The sequence below is a fragment of the Stegodyphus dumicola genome, chromosome 4 (assembly GCF_044657685.1).
Source record: "Stegodyphus dumicola isolate Sdum_Otavi_A_Nest chromosome 4, ASM4465768v1".
Classification (NCBI taxonomy): Eukaryota; Metazoa; Arthropoda; class Arachnida; order Araneae; family Eresidae; genus Stegodyphus; species Stegodyphus dumicola.
In genome coordinates this window covers 13,383,585-13,398,999 of record NC_140771.1, presented here as the reverse complement: position 1 = coordinate 13,398,999, position 15,415 = coordinate 13,383,585, and the positions used below count along the sequence as shown (strand labels likewise).

Below are 15,415 nucleotides of genomic sequence, written 5' to 3'. Positions count from 1 at the left end.
AAGTGTTACAAAATAGGAAATCGATAATAAAACAAATTTCAAATTCTAAATTAAGGCTTCCACATGCCCATATTCTATGGAAGATTACGTTATTCACATTTTGATGACTCTAGGTACCGTTTTTTCATCACAATGCGAGAAACATACATACATGTATGCGGATTCTTCATTATTTAATTTCTTTAAATATAATACAGGGCGATAATATTTGGTGGCAACAATTCGAAAAGTGATTCGCCGTTTATAGTTTTCAACGCAAAATGGCAGAACGAAATTGATAGTCCTTCAGGGCAAATTGTCCCTTTGGACCAATAATAATCTATTTGACGAAACTAAAACTCACATTTCAAAGTTAATTCTACGAGGAACCACAATTCACTCTTTTTCATCAAGCTAGCCATATTTGAACAGGACTTTTCTCGTCTTCACGTACTCCAGCCGGAACTAATAAGAGTAATCAACGACAACTGCTTTCCAGTGGGTTACATCCATATATAATATGTCACTCCTGTAACTAAACTGGCTTCCTTTCTTCAGGTAGAATATCACTCAGGCGGACATCCGACATAAGATGACTGCAGACTACTGACAGACTGATCGACTACCAGTTCCAGTTAATTTGCTTAAATTCGTAAGCTCTTCTCAAAGGGAAGAAATTCTTTGGAGGGAATGAGCTCGTGACTAAGTTCGAAGTGATGGAACAATATGCAAGTCGTCACACTGCAGCTTGAAAAATTGCACTTTGATAAAGTGATAAATATATCTTATCAGCTATGTCTAATGTTTACTTAAATAATGACATTTCTCGTAATGAATAACGACATACAGAGAAATGCGATAACTCCTTGCAGTGAAAATTTTCAATTATATAGATGATAACCCGCTCATGCTTTTAGTATATTAAAATTGTAATAAGGTATTTGAAAATTCTATATTGTTTATTACTGATAATACAGATCATTGGAACTGGATGTATTAACATATAAGGTATTTCTCTCTCCTTCTTGGCATGCCTTCGTAGTGTGGAGGTTTGCACGCTGGGCGCGTATTCCAGAGGTCCGTCGTTCGATTCCTGGTGAAGACACTGCTAATTTTTCTTCTCTCTGGCTTCGAAAAAAGATCCTAATGTCTCTACAGTGGCGCCCGAACTAAAAAGGGTCTTAGATGATGATTCTCCTCACCCAGGATTTGGCGATTGGGTCCCCTAAAACTCCAGTAGCCCTTTAAAAGGGGGAGTATATATGGTATTTCTCCCGCCTTCTTGACATGCCTTCGTGGTGTGGTTGTCTGCACGCTGAGCGCATATTCCAGAGGTCCGCGGTTCGATTCCCGGCGAACGCATTGCTAATTTTTCATCTCTTTGACTTCGGAAAAAAATCCTAATGTCTTTACAAACCTATAATTAGCATGCACATTATCATATTACATCTTTAGTAGCCCTTTAAAAGGGGGAGTATATATGGTATTTCTCCCGCCTTCTTGACATGCCTTCGTGGTGTGGTTGTCTGCACGCTGAGCGCATATTCCAGAGGTCCGCGGTTCGATTCCCGGCGAAAGCATTGCTAATTTTTCATCTCTTTGACTTCGGAAAAAAATCCTAATGTCTTTACAAACCTATAATTAGCATGCACATTATCATATTACATCTTTAGTTAAACCATTTTGAAATTAGAAAATCTAAATGAAAGTAGAATCTATACAATATGGGCAAAATTTATTTAGTTAAAATTTTACTTGCGAAGATTATATTTGCTGCCTTTAATAAGGTACAAATATATATTTAATGGATAATCACATTAAATCCTAATATATGCCTTAAAATTCTAGCTGTCTTAAAAATTACATCTTTCTTACCAAGGCTATTTTATAAATTGCCAAATTATTTTTTAATTTCTAACTATTAAAATCTAAAATAAGTTTCTCAGAAAATTAATTGTTATCGACAACAAATCACGAAGCTTCTGAACACAAAATACAATTTAGAGAAATCGCATTGCATAATGCGGTCATCAAATAGTTTATTTTTAGAATATGTTGATAAAAAAAACTTAATTATATCCTAATGTCATTAATTAATGACTGCTAAGTTGACAGCGTCGAATTTTACTGAAAATGGTACTTGTCCGTATTAAGAATTCAAAAGAAGTTTGTAGACGGAACTAGTCTCACGCATTTTTATTCCACACGAGATCTTTGAAAATGGTTCGCTTCTTGTTTCTGTCCAGTTTTGTACGGAAGATTTTAACGAATCGTTTAGTTTAGAACAATTTTACTTCTTATAGGATGATCTATGTTGCTGCAAAGAATATTGTATTATTCTAAACCAAAATTTCTTCAATGTTAATTGTATTATTTCTAAACCAAAATTTCTTCAATGTTAATTTTAAGCGAGGAATTAAACAAAATTAGTCAAGGGAATGCTCAGGATGTTCAAACGTTGCCATATTTTACCTTCACTAAACACCTATAAGGTATTTTCTTCTACCTCCCACATGCCTTCGTAGTCTAACGGTAGCACACTCAGCGCGTATTTCGAAAGGTCCAGGTTCGAGTCACGGTGAGGGCATTGATCATTTTTCATGTCTACAGTAAAGCCCGAACTAAAAAGTGCTGAACGATAATTTCTCGCCCTTTAAAAGGGGAGTATATAAGGTCAGTTTGGAAAGAGAGTTCGTGTGAACACCTAGCAAGCACCGGACCATGAAGTATATAAGATATTTGCTCCTTCCTTTCTGCATGTCTTCAGAATTTAATTGGAAGCATACTCGACCCGCGACCCGTATTCGAGAGGTCCAGGTCCGAGTTCCGAAAAAGGGCATGGCACATTTTTCACGTCTCTTGTTCCAAAATAACCTAGGCCAACCAGCGGCCGAGCGGTAAAGTCGTTGAACACTGGTAGTTCGGTCCGAGGTTCTAATCCCGCGAACGAGCTGGCTGCATGGGCGTTTTCGTGGTTTTCCCCATGTGTAACATACACTGGTGTGCAAAAATTAAGGACGAAGTCGAAAAATTAGCATATCAGCTGAACGAAGAGGCAGAGCGGACAGAAAGACCAATCAGGAGATTAAGTAAGGTGATGTACGGTAGCACATGTGCAGATATGCAGGTAGACGTAATGGGGGAGTGTCTGAGTAGTATAAAGCATGTTGTCGGTGTAAGATCAGTATTTCTGGCAAAGAGATTGCACGCCGTACAGCAGTTCAAATCACACCGAGTTGCTGCCTCAGCGAGAAATGGCGAATAATCAATCTGTTAGACGACATCTGGATGCTTTTACCCGAGCTCTAATCATTGGGAAGTTGGAGGAAGGCCGCAGTGTGACAAGTGTGGCTGCAGAGTTCGGAATTGCTCACAGCATCGTTTCACGACTTTGGAGACAATTTCAAACTACAGGAACAGCTATCCGGGGGTTTAGTAGTGGTCGTCCACGAGGAACCACACCCGCAGATGACTGGTATATCGCCTTACAGGCCAGAAGAAACAGGCGGCAGACAGCGGGAGAAATCGCTAGACACACGACACAGGCGACTGGACGACCGATATCGCGTTTTATCGTGGACAGAAGACTGCACGGTGGTGGTCTGTTTGCACGACGCCCTGTACGGTGTGTACCTCTAACGCCTGCCCATCGGAGAAGGCGTTCTCTGTGGTGCCGGGAACACCGGAATTGGAGAGACAATGAATGGGGACGAGTACTCTTTACAGATGAGAGCAGATTCAGTCTGAGTAGCGATTCTCATCGCATACTCATCTGGAGAGAGCGGGGAAGCCGCAATCATCCCTCGAACATCATTGAAAGGGACAGGTATGGAGGTGGCGGTGTTCTCGTTTGGGAAGGCATCATGCTTGGTAGTCGTACAGACCTTCACATCTTCGACGCAGGTTCAGTCGACGGGAACCGTTATTGTAACGAGATTCTTCTTCCATATGTGCGTCTTTTTAGAGGCGCTATGGGTCCGCAGTTCCTTTTCATGGACGACAATGCACCATGTCATCGCACAGTAGCTGCCGAACAGCTCTTAGAGAGTGAGGATATTGAACGTATGGATTGGCCGGCACGATCCCCGGATCTCAATCCCATCGAGCATGTATGGGATTTTCTAGGAAGACGCTTGGAAGCTCGTACCTTACCACCAGTAACGATTCCGGAGCTTCGATTGGCGCTGCAAGACGAATGGGCAGCAATGCCTCAACAACTCATTGACACCCTCATTCTCAGCATGGGCAGACGCTGTGAAACCTGCCTAGCAGTCAGGGGAGATCATATCCCCTATTAAAGACCGGGTGTTTCTTGCTGAACAAGGGATGTTTCGGCCTTCAGTCGCATTGCGCTCCATGCTACATTTTCAATAAAGCTTCTTTTTATCCCTCTGATTTCTCTTTTAGTAAGTGTTGCTTACATTACTCATGTCCTTACGTATTGGGGATCTTACGGTATTAAATGTGTTGATTTGGAAAGCTTTTGTACAAAGTTATATTGAAAAAAACCGTCTCGTCGTTAATTTTTGCACACCAGTGTATATACGAGCCAGTTTCCCTTAGAAAGTCCTCCAAGAAAGCATCCCTCCCCTTAGGCATATAGCCCTAGTGTGCTTTGCCGTAATTAAATAAACCAAACCAAACCAAACCAAAATAACCTAATGACTTTACATACTGTTTAATAACACTGGAACATGATTGTAATTTTAAATGTTGACAAAACTTCATGCATATAACAAAAGGCACTTCAAGAAACTGCTCTAAAAAAGATCTGTAATCGCCAATAATATTTAATACTTTCATGAGACTGGGTATATGTAAAATATCATCGAATTTATTTCAACATAATTTTGAAAACAGGAAGTATCGTATTCGAACAAAATACAATTGAAAGGCATCAAGCAATACAATTTATATAAGTAATATGTTAGAGGCAGATTTGTGAGTTCTAAAATTAAAAACTACGTATAGCCACTTCATCAAATACAGTAACGTTTCGGATGTAATATCTTTTATTTTCAATAATACTTCTCAAACCTTTGCTGAGTTAAGTTATTAATAAACTGTGATAATCTTTTACTGTTTCTGTTCAAACTTGAAACGATAATTTCTTATTCAAAATTTGAGATTTCTATAACAAAACACCGCAAAAATAGCTATAAAGAAGAATTGTAAAGAAACCATAAAGAAGACCTTAGATTATCAGGTTTAATAAACATTCTCTTCATGTAATAGAAATTCAGTTCGATTTCCCATCTCTAACTACTCAAATTCTACCACAGTCTGAAACCAAATGTTCCCAATACCAAATGTTTCCAATCTGTTCTGAAAACATGTTAAGAAAATCCGCACTTTTCCTACTTTAAACACTCAAATTACCCCATTTTAAGATTGTATTTAGTTACTGCATTAAAATAAATAATAGTATATTTAGAATTTGTTTGGACTATTCTTAACATAGCCTATAAAATAATACTACAGAATAGTTAGGATCTGTTTGGGCCATTCTTAACACATCTTATAAAATAATCCTCTCTATTACTCAACATTTATTTGCACTAGAAATAATAAGAACTTGCAGAATCATACCTTTAGCATCTATCAACGCGCGTTTTGATCTTCTTTCACTTTACATCAAATTTTAAATAGAAGAAATTGAGATATTGCTTCTATTTTAACATATTTACCATTTATTCTATTTTCTACTCACACAAATTATATCATTCTAAAAATTTACTTTCAGAGATAAATTTAAGAGAGATTTGAAACCTTGAATATGCCATATGCAGCACATTTATCTAATGTTAGTCAAATAGCTCTGAATTATCCTAAAGGAGTTTTTTATGAGTAATTAGGATTTTATTTCGGAGCAGAAGATGTGGAAAATGGGTAATGAAGGGACGGACAGTTACAACCACGCCTTCTCCCGGATTCGAACGCAGGTCCTTCGGCATCGCAGTCAGCTTCCCTGACCGCTATACCGACTGGGCGGCGTCACAATCGAAATATTGATAAAACAAAACAATTTTCCTCAAAGAAATTAATGCAAAATAATTCTTTCCTGGACCCCCAAATGATTGCTTATTTGAACTTTAAAAGAATATTAGAAAAATATTGATAAACTCTTTAAATATTTTGTGATATTGCTATTGAATTGAATTTTATGGTTTAAGTGCGAAGAACATGATATTTAATAAATAAAGGTAACACACAAAACGTTAAAAACACGCCCCTTTGGGCGTAATATAAAATCTAAAAGCTTTCATTTTTTTTTAAGTTAAATTAAGAAATTTGATATCCATGAAAAATACATACATGAAAGGCTTGTTTTCTATTAATTGAAAAAACGAATGTTTTGAAATGAAACAATGTAGATATCATTTCTAGCGAACTAATAAAATTGAGCAATAATTGTACTAATGCACAATGAAAAGAACTAAAATAAAAGCCAAAATTATTGCTAATTAATAGAATCAAATTTGCCCAAGTGAAAATTAAAGAATTACTTTTGGGCTTATTTACAGCATAAAAGTGTTGTCAACACCCCAACGTAACTGCTTTTATCTCCTTTAAAATACTCTTATTCAAAGTTATATTAATACATTTATACGCAACAATAAAAACAAGTGCAGAAAATCTCTTTTAATTATCTGTTTGGTAGAATTTTAAATACTTCAAACTTCTTAATCTAATGTATCTGAAAGTCTTAATAACTTTTTTAATATAAAATTAAAATTACTGCGAAAAAAGGCGTATAAAGCAAATGCAGTCCCAACGAGTAGGCTAACGCTATCAGAAAGTAGAAAACGGGATAAAACTTGATTCATGTCCAACCTTATTGATGCATTCTGTGTTACAGAAATAACTTTAGCATTTGCACTTATTCATCTGCTCTATTTCTGAAAACAAATTAGTTGTATATCCTAATCTGAACTTTGTTTATTAAAGCGAAGCTACAAATGTTAAACGACAAATATTCGATTATTGCATTTAATCACGCTTCTAAACAAAAATCATCAGATCTATGCACAAATGTAGCTGACCGTATTACTTTTAATGATACTTCTCTTAATAGAAATTACACACACTACTGAGAATTTTTACATATTCTACTCGGATGGACACTTGCCATCCGCACCTAAAATACATATTGCATAATCAGCATAACCGCTTTAGAATAGCACAACCAGAACACACAAAAATAATGGCGGCCAACTTACCGCTTTTTCGCTTCTACTCGAGTTCGTCAGATTCCTCAAGTTAAACAATATTCAAACACTAGATCTTGGCGTTACTTCATTTCGGTCTTAAAATATCGCTCAGGTTGGGCATTTCTTATAAAGCATTGCTTATAAAAGACTTCAGTATAAGAATATTCCTATAATATCAATCTTCCCAATTTTAAGCTTTCCATTTTTTCATGATATGAGAGCTGGATGTGGTGATAATCATTTTTAGAATTTATTTTCAGTTACCTCATTTTCAGAAATTAAAGAAATAAATCTACCTTCACAGTTTAATATTTTCTTGCCTGCATTACTTAACAATAAACCTGATTTAGTTACTATTTTAGAAGCATATCGTTATGCCTCGATTATAATTATATAGTACAAGGTTCTGTTGCCTTACTAGTTCAGTGCACCCATTCAGAAGTTAATGATGGATACTGGATTTCTAGATCTGCCCTTGTTCTTTTATTAGAACATTTCACCTTTTTTCGATCAACGAACTCTTCCGTTCAATGAATCTGGTGTCATGGCCGAACGTTATCCCTCCTTGATTCGATAATGGGTCACTCGAAGTCCAGCAGCCTTGAATCTCAGGGACTGAGTTTAATTTCTTGGAAGTCGCCCAGAAAAGTTGACAAATCACGAAAGCATCCGTAGTCTGCGACACAAAAATAATGAACTTGCAAATCGCGATTATGATTAACAAGTCACGTAAGAGGGCTACTTGCATTCTTTTTTTACGATGATGAATTATTTGAGGATTGATATTAATTTCCTTTCCTAAATGCGTATAAAGTTCTGAGACCTTGCCGGAAAGTATTTGAAAAGACAAAGCTGTTTATTTCCGCAAATAAAATGATGATGTAAGGATTTTAAGGTACATTTATTATCTAAAGAAAACTCTTAGTCATTAATTTAAATCGTTGAGCAGGACGCTAAAGAATATAGTTCTCATATGTCTTGCATACTCAGATTTTCAAACAAAACGTAAACTTCTTAGTTTTTCAAAATGTAAGAATATAACAGTTTTTTATTGAAATAGATATAATATGCATTTATTGAAAACCTGGACAATAAATTATGTCATTACAACTTGTGTATGACCTATAAAAAAACACTGTGTAATACTAAAATAAATCGATGACCATTATAAGCAATAAATTCTTGCTTTTCCAGATAATTGAAACTTATGTGATACTGTTGAAGTATGAATGGAAAATTCGTGTTTATAATGACGAAAATTACATATCTTCAAAAATACTTCTATCAGACGTTTCGTAAAACACCATGTAAGCCTTTGAATCATATACTTGTATCACTGAAAACGGGTGACTATAATGATTGTCTGTTTAGATAACTTTTATAGAAACATTTCCATAATAAAAATTATGGAAAAGTTTCTATAAAAATTATTTTAAACTTCATATTTGTCAGACAATTTTCCATATCTCTAACAAGATTTTATAAAAAATGGAATACAATAAATCATACCTTTTTTTACTTACACCTTAATAGCTGAGTGAGTCTACTTTTGCTTTTTAGTTACATGCTAATATTTTACCAAGAATGGGAATAATCTATCAGACTCTGGTCATTAACAAAATCATACGAATAATTTCAGAGAACTATAATTGATTTTCAGTTTTATATTTAATTATTAGTACATTAGAAACTACAAAATAGAAGCTAAATGAGAAATTTCACTTCGACTTCTGGTAAATTTTACTAATCATATGAAATAAAAATTACGATGTTACCTCGTATTTTAGTTCGAAATCCCTAAATCCCCCTTTCCTTTGTTAAGATCTATTTTTATAGCGATAATCTTCATTTGATAAATCATCGATGAATATCTAGTTCGCTTCTTTTAATCTATTATTTATTGCTATTTAGGTTTTTCTCCATTTAAGATGAGATTCTAGTTTATTTCATTGGAGCCACAACAGCTTTCCATGAAGCATATACAAAACAAAATTTAAATATATGCAAAATTAAATCTTAATTCTACTTTGATCTTCTAGAAGAGGCTCTGGGTATTTCAAAAGACACTTGGATCTCTCTTCAACGGGAATAAATATTTTGACCCAGCTATACTGGCTTTTGTACGAGAAAAATTTAAATACCTCTTGAATGAAATCAAAGGATGAAACAGCAGAAGAAACAAAAAATGCATGGTATAACGTGCAGGATCACTGGTGAAAATATAAGATTAAAATTAAAATCATGGATGTCATATTCTGATGAATGAGGAAGGATATCAAGTAGTAGTATATTCACCATTGAGGTTGATCTTTTCCACAAGGGACTGGTATTTTAACAGAAAAAAAAACTAAAAGAAAGTTTGAGAGCACACTTGCGATGACACTTGTGATACCATTCAAAAAGTGTTGGGTCTAGAATAAAATAAATAATTAATTCTAGTATAAGTAATACTGTTTCAGTAAAAATTGTTTTAGATGAAAAATTTTAATGCATGTTTTCGAGGAAAAAAAATTACTTTTGAGATCACATCATATTTGCTTGGAATATATTAATTATGCTCTGCCACTGATTTTTGAACTCAAAACAAAGCTTTCTCTTTTGTTCTGACTGGAATCAGATCAAAGCAATGCTTTCTACCTTAGAAATAAATAACAAAAAATTCAGTTTATATTTATTTTGGCAACACGTTTTCTTCTGTAAACCTAGTGGCTCCCTCGTAAAAAATTATAATTAAATGCAAAAAGTTATTAAAAATTTGAAAAGGAAGATGGCTAAGAACTTTTATGAAAAGTATTAGAAGTATTGGGCATTTTTAATAAAAATTTTAAAAAAACTCTTCAGAAGTTTCATAACAGCATTATTTATTTTCGATTTGAAATAACCTGACTTAAAATGACGGTTTTATATTAGAAACAAGATGATCTTTGTGAATAATATCCGTGAGCTATCTTTATCTAAGAAACAGGTAAGTGCCGACGCATTTATGTTCATTTTAACAATTCGACAAAATGCACTCAAACCTGTTTTTGTGAGGACAATTTTGTGCAATTTTTGATTTGTACGATTTTGTTTGTGCTGTATATGAAATTTTCAATCAAATTTGAACTTAATTCATGAAGTTATCAATAAAAAAATAAACAATCAATAAAAAAAAGTAGCTTCAATCTTGTGTATCTGGCTACCGAGACATAAATAAACGTCTAGTAAAACAACAGTCGTCGCAAAAACTGATCACCGACTACATAGTACCTGAAAAAGTCAACTCTAAACGACTCTATTTTTTATAGCTACTCGTGAAGTTTCGTGCGATTTTTTATGTAGTCCCTATACACCGCACAGAAGCAGGTTTGAGTGTACATTTCGCAAAGGATGATTATTCTGTCCTTAGAAAGGTTTTTAGGGAAATATAAACGGTAAAATAGTGAAGAAATAGTTTAAAGTACAATGCTGCAAGAAAAAAAAATCACTTAATACATTGTAATTTAATATTTAGTAATTTCGAAAGTGGATTCAGAAAATTCAAAATAGTCCAGAATTTTATAAGGTAAACAGACAACTTAAAAGGAATGTAACATTAGTTAATCGTCTTCAATGTTTATACGAAACTCTGCTATGCCTACAATTGCCATCATTTCTATCAGACTTCTAAATATGATAATGAGAGCCTTGGACACCATTTCATCAGTTTTTCATTCCTTCCTTTTTAATGTAAATGGTAAGAAAATGTATATTTTTAAATTATGCATTGTAATATGAAAAATGTAATTAATTTGATTATTATTATTTAAACTTAAAATAAATCTAGTTAATGATGAATGTGGTATAATATCTGTTGAATCGAGCAAAGATATACCCATACAGTATAGTTCCGAAAATATTGCTATATTTTGGACATATAAATGTATTTTTTCTCCGATGCAAAACGTAGATTTTCTAAACCCAGCTGCCTGCATACCATCCTCGCACCAATGCTGTTCTCAGCTCTACTACCGAAAAAAAAGTAAGAAAGCACAATCCATATTACGTAAAGTGCATTGTATTATAGGTTGGAAATTTCCTCTTTTAGTTATGGTTATAGTGTGAAATTTACTAAAACATGCATCCTCAGTATACAGAAATATATTTCTGTAGTATTTATTATGGACGCAATTGAAAATTTTTAGTAAGACTTATTGGGAAGCTACTGAAAATGTTTTAGCAAAATAATGAATGTATCGAAATAAAATGCTACAAGTCATAATACATACTTCTTTTAAAGGAAACTCTCTTAATAATACTCACTTCCTATCCCTTCCTCTTGGAAATTTATCCTTCTGTATTATATTACTGTTCGATATATTTAATAAAAACTATTTATTTACTTTGATTTAAATTTTTTAGAAGATTTCTTACTTTACAATTATTGTATTACTATGTTGACATGATTAAATTTGAATTTACTTTGAATACCTTTTTCTATCTTCATCTTCCTCTTTTCCAGGATGGTCTGACGGCTCTCCATCTTTCTGCACAACAAGTGCGAGAAGATATGGTTCGTCTTTTGCTCAACAGAAAAGCAGATCCCTTAGTAACCGGTGGTGTAAGTCCATTTCTCTTTTTATATTAGTGGACTCCAATAAAAACATACTCTAAAGGAGGGGTTACAAATACCTTTAGCCATGGGCCGGAAAGATCCTTTTAGATTTTCACGCGAACAAGGTCGTCGCAAGGTCGGATGGTTCTGATGTGACAATATTTCCCAGTACCCCTATTGTTTGTCAGCCCGCGATGCGAGGGAAGGGAAATACCCCCATCTGGTAGAAATTGATTGAAAAATTACAATTAAAAATAGCATTTTATACATTTAATTTCATATTTTTCCTTTAAAGAAACCTCATAGGGTGAATACAGGGTCACGATGGCTCTGCATGCAGGTCAACGAATGGATTATACAATATACAGTCACGTGCAAAAGTTTAAGACCAGTAGCCGTTTCCCTGTATTTTAACAGAATGCAATCATTTTCGATCGTGATTGTGTTATGTCATGCTTTGATTGCATAAAATGCTTTCTATTTCTATAAATATAACGTGGTCTCGTTTATCAGTAGTTCGTATTGGACTTTGCGTACACAGTGCTGTTGTATGTATAATTCTTGCAATGGGTAAAAAAACCTTCACTTACTGTTCAAGAACGGGCAAAAATAGTAGCCCTGGATGAAGTCGGCTTTTCTGAACGTGAAATAAGTTTGAAGGTAAATGTCAGCAAGACAGGCATGCATCAACCTATCAGTAAATTCAAAATTTTGGGAAATTATACGGATTTTAAGAGAAGCGGTCGCCCAAGAAAAACTTGTGCACGTGATAAGAAGGCTGATCACTCGATGTACAACAACCTCTTGCAATAAATTAGAGCTGCTCTGGCTGCAAAGGGTGCCAACATCATTTCGAGTACTATTTGGAGATGTCTGACTATAAATTATGGTTTATTTTCCTATAAACCTGCAAGGAAACCTCGACTTACTCAAAGTACGAGAAAGGAATTACTGACTTTTGCCAGACAGTATCAGAATTGGACCGATCAACAGTGGAGTACAGTACTATTTTCCGATAAGTCAAGTGTGCAGCAATTTTCTGCACGTGCTAAATGTATTCGCCGACCATTTGGAAAAAGAGATGACAGATACATGATTCCGACAGTGAAACACCTTCCAAGCCAGTTGATATGGGGTGCAATGTCTGCGTCTGGTACTGCTGATGTATATTTCCTGCCGGTGAACGGCAGTCGGTACCTTAATTTGTTACATGACAAGTTGAAGCTTCACTTGGATGTTCACAGATGTTCAATTTTCATGCATGATGGGGCTCCGCGTCACAGGCCAAAGCACGTTAAGGACTATCTGAGGGCTACTCAAATCCAAGCGTTTGCTGGCCAGGTAGCAGCCCAGATTTGAATCCCATAGAGAATATGTGGTGTATTGTCGCGGAGAAGCTATCATCCAGTGCTACAGAACTTGTTGAAGCAATAAAGCATGTGTGGTATGTAGAGATTTCTCAAGCTTACTGCCAGTCATAGCAGTTCATAGCATGCCTAAAAGGATTGCAGTAGTGATAAAGGAAATTCGACAAAATACAGACTACATTTCAATAAGTTTTCAAGTCTATTTTTTTTTCATTTATAATATATGTTTCTGTTGCGGAAATCTAATAAATCTGATTTTCCATGTGGGGTCTTAAACTTTTGCACACGACTGTACATGTAAAATTTTCAAAGACTATGAAGCAAAAAAGGGCTTTGATGATTAATCAAATATTTTTAGAAATTTATAGCTTTGGAGGCATTTTTATTGTTATGACTTTTTATTTCATTTTTATGAATTATTATTTTACACTGTGATGTAAAAACCGTTGTTAATTTTAATACATACTTAAAGTGAGACATGAAATCTTGAACGTTCGTTTGCGATTATTTTATCCAAATTAAGTTTAAACTTAATTTAGAAGTCAAACAACAAAAATTAGAGTTATATTTTAACATTTTCACATGATTAGTTTCGATGGTTTTGCCGAACCATCATCCTCAGCTGCAAAGGAGCAAATAAACGAGATAAGATATAGTGATTAGATAAGAAAGGACAGGAGTCAAGCTATTGCCGCCATCTGTTGATGAAACCAGAACTAAAATATAATTTCTTTAAAGGCTGAAGGTAAAGATGGATTGTAATTAGGTCGTTAACTAGAACAGAAAGATTTTTTTTATGTGAAATGTCTCTAGAAAATCCAGTTCAGCAATAGAAGAAGTTATTTTTAATAATTTTTGAAATTTGAATTTTTAAAAATTTTTAATCAGAAAAAATTGAAAGTGTCATTTTCAGACCAACAATGCTGGGTAACAGAAGACTTCTGTGTTTCCTGTTTTCTAACATATGCCTTATGTTCCTTAACGTGAAATTTCAAGTCTAAATCTTTAGGAATCCTGTAAATACCCCAGGAATTCATATCCGGAATGGGGTTCTTGATCATGGAACTCGGAGTTTTATTCATTGGAGAATAAACGACTCGAAAATTGAATTTCTGTAAAATACGTGAAACTTTCTAGCTAATTGATGGAAAGAAGTGAATGGCAACAGAATTTTTATAATCCCCTAATCCAAGAGTGTGCTTTTTTTGTGTGTGTTGAGATGATAATTTTTTAACTGCTTGAATGATAATGTTCGGTGAAAAGCCGCTGTCTATAGCTACTACTTTTAAATAATTTAGTTCTTCATCAAGAGATAGTTTGGAGGAGCAAACTTGAAGATCACGGAAAACATAGGAATAAAATGAAGCTATCCTTTGCTTAGTCGGATGACATGATTTGAGGTGTTGTGGAAGGCAAACCGATGAAGGTTTACGGTAAACCGTGGTACTGAAGTTGGATATGTTACGTGTAATCAGAATGTCGAGAAACGGAAGAGTATGCAAGTCTCAAGTTCAAAAGTGAACTTAATAACAGAATCAATGGAATCTTCCATTGGTGAACTGGATTTTTTAGAGGCATTTCACATTCAAAAAAATCTTTCTCTTCTAGTTAACGACCCTAACTCCAATCCATCTTTGTCTTCAGCCTTTAAAATAATTATGTTTTAGTTCTGGTTTCATCAATAGATGGCGCCAGTAGCTTGACTTCTGTCCTTTCTTATCTTATCTTATCTAATCACTATATCATATGTCGTTTATTTGCGCCTTTGCAGATGAGGATGATGGTTCGGTAAAACCATCGAAACTAGTCCTGTAAAAATTTGAAAATATAAATCTTATTTTTGTTGTTTTACTTCTGAATTAATACTTGTTCGGTGTGTTATTGTATTTTAATTAAGTTTAAACTTATTTGTGTCACTTAATAGAGAGTAAATTTTTACCAGTAACTTGTGATTAATATTTTTTGTGTGCACTTCATTAGCAAAAATTCTTTTTCACATAAATATGCCGATTTAAGTAAAACTAAATACTTTTTTTAGATGACTGACATTGCTACGGTCTCATTTTTAAATAAAAATGTAGTGGTGAAATGTTCTTACCCTAAGCTCCGATTTCTTTTATTAGTCTTTTAATTCAACAATATTCGTATTTCACATTGTTTAATTTTTAATTAAATATGTTGAAAAAGATAGCACTATAATATTCAATACCTTTATTGGATATACACGGCAACAATTAGATGTGCATTCGTACTGCTGATTTCGACAGTTTGCGTATAAAATTGAT

General features: G+C 34.3%; 1 protein-coding gene across 1 annotated transcript in view; it reads left to right on the top strand.

The window, feature by feature from the left end:
* The window catches only part of LOC118190026 (uncharacterized), a 226,173-nt gene that overhangs the window by 112,968 nt on the left and 97,790 nt on the right, over positions 1–15,415 (top strand). The window contains exon 3 of the mRNA XM_035360710.2: positions 11,671–11,769. Coding sequence (XP_035216601.1) covers positions 11,671–11,769 — 99 coding nt within the window. The remainder of the gene's footprint in view (positions 1–11,670; positions 11,770–15,415) is intronic.